We start from the raw sequence: 5450 nt of genomic DNA on the forward strand, positions 1-5450 counted from the left end.
CCTCTGACTCTCCCTGAGTTAAGGTAAGAAGTGGGAGGACTGGCTAAACTAAACAGTCTAAAGGTTGACCTCAGGTCTCCCTTCCCCCCGTGAACAACAATAACGACAGTTATTTATTTATAGTATGATATCAACTCAAGCCCTCTTATCAAACAAACTACAGTAGCTGGATAGATTAATAAGCAATCGCCATCAAATGAGGAAATGAAAATATGTGCCTTTAACTCCCATAAAGAAGCTAATATTATTCAGCTCTTCCCTGTCCCATCTCGCTCGGCTCGGTGTGTGTGTGGTGCGTGCGTGTGTGTGTGTAAGTGTAAGTGTAAGTGTAAGCTGCAGAAGCTGTGTGTGTGTCCTGCAGGAGCTCCCCATGATGAAGCAGGTGCTTCTCTTTGCGTTTGTGTGTGTGTGTGTGTGTGTGTGTGTGTGTGTGTGTGTGTGTGTGTGCGCCGACTGCGCGTATGTGATCTCCAGATGTGCTGTGTGTCTGTCCTGCAGGAGCTCTCCATGATGAAGCAGGTGCTTCTCTTTGCGTTTGTGTGTGTGTGTGTGCCGACTGCGCGTATGTGATCTCCAGATGTGCTGTGTGTCTGTCCTGCAGGAGCTCTCCATGATGTAGCAGGTGCTTCTCTTTTTGCGTTCACGTATGTGTGTGTGTGTGTGTGTGTGTGTGTGTGTGTGTGTGTGTGTGTGTGTGCGACGTGTATGTGATCTCCAGATGTGCTGTGTGTGTGTTCTGCAGGAACTGTCTGTGATGAAGCAGGTGCTGCTCAGTATGCGCTCTCAACAGCAGGGTGACCTCCTTGCCCCTCCTGACACTGGGGTCATCGCCTCGGAAACGGGAAGCGCCACAGTACAGCCCCGGCGCATCAGCCCTGGTCCCGGACGGGGGGACAACTTCAGTGACCTTCGTCCCAAGCCGACTGTGTTTGTGAGTACAGCACTCTGTTGCCCACCCACACAATGCCACTGCTCATCCACACACACACACACACAACGCCACTGTCCACACACACACACACACACACACAACGCCATCTCTGGCCTGCTGTTGGCTGCATGCATGCCTACAGGCCACTTGCACTGTAGACAGTGCAATTCCCAAGGCACAACATGGAGCTAATGGTAACTTGGGGACAAATAAACGTTAAGAGTCCCACTCATTTTCATTTAAAAGTATCTGCATCGGTTTTGAACATTTTAGAAAACCGATTGAAAGGGTGTGTACACTGGACACTGATGAACTTTGCCTTTGACCTGAGATTAACATCCTGTGAGTGTTTTTGCTCCCCCCCCCCCTTTCCTCTAGACCAATAAAGGAGTCCCAGAGCGGTACAGAAAAGCCAAGTGTCGGACTAAATGACCGGTGACTTCCTGACCAGTAACATTTAGCCCAGCGACCCTTTGACCAGCGACCCTGACCGTGGCACAGGGCTCGCTCCTATGATCTACACATTATTGGCCATAGACTTTTAAGAGCCATGAAATTGCTGTGTGTGTGTTTACACCGATTTGTCACTGCTAAGTAGAGTTTGCCTGACTCATTTTGGTTGGTGCTTTTTGTTTTAATCCTGTGTGACATTTTACAAATGTTTTTTTTTTTAATAAAATGTAAAAAAAACATTTTTCCCTTTTCCAGATAATTACATATTTTGTATTTATTTGTGAAAGAATTTGCTTCATGGATGCAAGTAAAGTGTTATTTTAGGCTGTATTTGTTTGTTTGTGTGCGTGTTTGTGTTACTCAGATGTGGTTTCATGTTCACCATTTTTTTTGTACTTATAAAACCGGCCTTCTCTGCCCCAACCCACAGCCCTTGACTTATTTCACTTCACCACTATCGTTAATGTCACATAGAACTCTCAAAGATCTCAATTGCTCCTGCTTAATATTTATAATTTGCAAGGGACATACAGGTATGCAGACGAAACCTGAACCAGTTTACTCCGTCACTGAGGATCCTCGCTTTGGCATTGTCGGACATCCAAGATCAGAGATGGCAGCGGCGTAGAACAGGACCCTTTGATTTGTTAGTCTAGCACATTGGTGTTTAAAAATAGCCGCAGTCACGCATACCTTAATCATTTTAGAGTTATGCTCTTATCGGTGTCATCGTAATGTTACTCACGCTACGTGCCTCAGATACGTTCCATCAAGTCCTAAGCCTTGCCGAATCGCCCTCCACTGTTAGATCACCTATCGATTAAAGATGTTTGTAATTTGATCGGCGGTGTCATTTGTCAGTAGTTATGTCGTTTTGATTAGACTGTAGTTAATCAATAGTGTGTTCTAGGAGAACAAATATCTTCCCTATGAAAGGGCAATAGCCTAATCTGCTAATGATATGAAAAATAGCCTAATACTTTAGGATATGTGCAATGAATAGCCGGTCTTATAAATATTTGTTTTCCTGTCTTCAATTGGTTGTTCGAGCCAAAGAAAATATGTCAGAAATTACACTATCTTAATGTTTGTCAATGTGTAATTATGATATGGTCTGATAAGATAAGCTATTAGCCTAAATAAAACAATCTCTTGATAAGATAAATATTTTCAGCTTTGCGGGCAGCAACATTTGTCCAATTTGTGAATGGGCACGTAAAGATCAGAGTAGCCTAATGTTGATTGCACTGATTGTAGGCCTACGATTGAATTCGGAACTCAGTCCGGGCATTTTTTTAAACCTTCTGTTGTCTACCTGTCTCTTTACGATGTTACTGTTACTGTTACAGTTTCCCAGCGCTGTAGGTGTAGCTCTCTCGATCGGAGAGCGGCCCGCCCCGCCCTTAATCAAGCGAAGCCTACAAATCTTTGTAGAGCAGCGAGGACGGGAGGACAGACGGGACAGCCATTCAAGCGAGAACACCTCCGTCCACGCCGTCATTCCATGCACCCCTTGTACGTCCCTTCTGTTGTACCGTGTTCTCAGCTTATTTTCGCGGCCGGTAGCACCGGAGGTACAGGGCGTTTATGGCCGCCACGCTTCTAACGATGAGCGCTGGGCTTGCTCCAGGACCAGATGAGTTTTACACTCTCCTAAAACCATCGCTGTCGGACGCTTTCCTAGACGATTCATCTCTGTTCCCCTTTGATGGCAAGAATAATGACACGGATAGGACTATATCGGGCGATTACTCTCAGGTAAATTACACTGAAAGCTTTTTTATGATTCACTCAATTGTGTTTATCTTTTTGGTCTGAATGTTGATGAAAGTGTTTTTGCGAACATGGCTTAATCATAGTCACACGGCGTGGCTCTTCTCCATTGAGGTTATACCGCGATCGTTCACTATTGATGGAATCTTGGGTGTGGGTTTTCCCCGTTCACATTGCCTGTGTGTGCACGGGTGCTGGGAGGCTCGGGGCGGAGGGCTCGCAGAGATATCAGACGGAGCAATTGCTTGCAGTTGGTCTCTTGGCTACCATTCCGTCAACAACTGACTCCCCGTCGCCCACGCACGTTACTCGCCTCGCTGTCCACACTGAAACTTCCCAGCAACGCTGAGTCCTAATCTGAAAACTTGTGAAAGAGATACAGGCTCAGGCAACAGCTGGAAGATCTAAATCCAGAAATAGCTCGGCGTAAGCACCCGTAGAGTTCTTCAGTAGCCAGGCATCCAGGGTGTTTTCCTCCCAGTGTGTGCGTAACTGCAACCCACTAGCCCTCCACGTCTGGCATTTAGCCGTGAGTGTGTGGATATGGCATATTCATGCTCTTATTTACCCTCGCTCTGGGCGGTTTCATGATAACGAGAAGAAATTTATTTGGAAAAGCTGAGCAGTCGGGAGCGCCGTTTCCACCTGTCAGCAGTGTCTGTTTTGAGTGTGTGGTATGAGCGCTGTTTTACAGGCAAGGGGGGAATGTGGCAGGAGCCTTGAAGAGTACATGATAAATGTTTTACTGGTGACTTGCGCTATATAACGCAAACGGTCGGACCACCACGTCCACCACCACCACTACCCACGTCCCATGAAACAATTCCGAGTAGACGGAAGGCTAGACGTGATGTTTTTTTTTTTTTATCAGTTAAGAATTGCGCATATTTTACTCAAGTCACGTCTGTCATGTTGAAACGTCCTGTCAGTTTGCAGCAATTCCTAAGCCCAGAGGTCAGATTCTAAAAATGTCTCCTGAGCGCAGCTGTCATCTATTATAACATTTGTCGTTTTTGCGTCTTTATGCGCGCTGGTACACAGCGAGGCCTGTGGTTTCTCAACTCCATACCTCTGCTCTAAAATTACTCCAGGCATTTTTCCCAGGCGTGCACTCCCTGATACAGTGAGTGTAAGTAATCACTAACTTGATGTTCTTATATCAGGTTTGTTGGCCTACTTCATGCTGTTGAATGTGAAATGTAAGCCTGTACAGTAGTTTCATCGCAGGCCGACAGTACAGTGTTTGTATGTATGTGTGTGTGTTTGTGTATGTGTTTATGTGTGTGTTTGTGTGTGTGTGTGTGTGTGTGTGTGTGTGTGTGTGTGTGTATGTGTTTGTGTATGTGTATCCGTGTGTGTGCATGTGTGTGTGTATGGTGTTCTAAGTGTGTGTGCCTCTCCCTGTTCAGGCTAAGCTAGAGATGGATAAGTGTGTGTGTGTGTATGGTGTTATAAATGTGTGTGCCTCTCCCTGTTCAGGCTAAGCTGGAGATGGATAAGTATCTGACCCCTGAGGCTCACCTCCTTCACGACGGCAGGAAGTCTCGCCGGGAGAGCGCGTCGACGGTCGACCAGTACTTCGGCGATGACCAGGGCTCTCCCTACAGCATCAACATGAACGTGTACCTGCCCGACCTGGCCTACCTGCGCACCGGCCTGTGCCGGCCCTCATCCCGCCAGCCCACCTGTGCCCAGGTGAAGACCGAGCCCAGTGCCCGCCCCGTGTTTGCTCAGCCCAACTGCCCGGCGCCCCCCCCTCCGCCCGCCCTGCCAGACTTCACCAGCGTGTTCAGCTCGGCGACGGGCAGCGTTGGCACAGGAACGGGCAGTGTAGCGAGCGGCCCAGTCGAGGCCCCGTCGGGCGGTGTGTACATCAAGCAGGAGATGCCCTCGTTCGAGCTGCCGCAGGATGGGCCTCTCTTCCAGCTGCTGACCTCTGACCTGGACCTGCCCATGCAGCACGGTCACCCGGGCGACCAGCCGGCCGACGCCCACAGTCACTCCCACAGTCACTCCCACGGCCATGCCCACATGCTCTCGCCCACCTTTGACATCCACATGGGCACAGGTGGCACGGGCGGCTTCGCCATGCCCTATGCCCAGCCCCTGTCCGGCGCCCTGCCCCAGCCCAAAGCCCCCTACCTGCCCCCCTCGCCCCCCTGTTCGGAGCCTGGCAGTCCTGACCGCCACAAAGAGCTCCTGCACAACATGACCCCGCCACCCTCGTACGCCGCCACAATCGCCTCCAAGATGGCCTCCCACGGCCCGGCGTCGGGACCTGCCACGCCCGCCC

General features: G+C 49.2%; 2 protein-coding genes across 3 annotated transcripts in view; both read left to right on the forward strand.

Annotated features, from left to right (window-relative positions):
- pibf1 (progesterone immunomodulatory binding factor 1) overlaps positions 1 to 1813 on the forward strand; it is a 72529-nt gene extending 70716 nt beyond the window's left edge. For both annotated transcript variants that reach the window (XM_042080810.1, XM_042080811.1), the window contains exons 16-17: positions 743 to 931; positions 1310 to 1813. In XM_042080810.1, coding sequence (XP_041936744.1) covers positions 743 to 931; positions 1310 to 1363 — 243 coding nt within the window. In that variant the 3' untranslated portion in view covers positions 1364 to 1813. The remainder of the gene's footprint in view (positions 1 to 742; positions 932 to 1309) is intronic.
- Positions 1814 to 2729: 916 nt separating this feature from the next.
- LOC121699078 (Krueppel-like factor 5) overlaps positions 2730 to 5450 on the forward strand; it is an 18663-nt gene continuing 15942 nt past the window's right edge. The window contains exons 1-2 of the mRNA XM_042081720.1: positions 2730 to 3142; positions 4637 to 5446. Coding sequence (XP_041937654.1) covers positions 2972 to 3142; positions 4637 to 5446 — 981 coding nt within the window. The 5' untranslated portion in view covers positions 2730 to 2971. The remainder of the gene's footprint in view (positions 3143 to 4636; positions 5447 to 5450) is intronic.

Source organism: Alosa sapidissima, chromosome 23 (genome assembly GCF_018492685.1).
Source record: "Alosa sapidissima isolate fAloSap1 chromosome 23, fAloSap1.pri, whole genome shotgun sequence".
In the NCBI taxonomy this organism is placed as follows: domain Eukaryota; kingdom Metazoa; phylum Chordata; class Actinopteri; order Clupeiformes; family Clupeidae; genus Alosa; species Alosa sapidissima.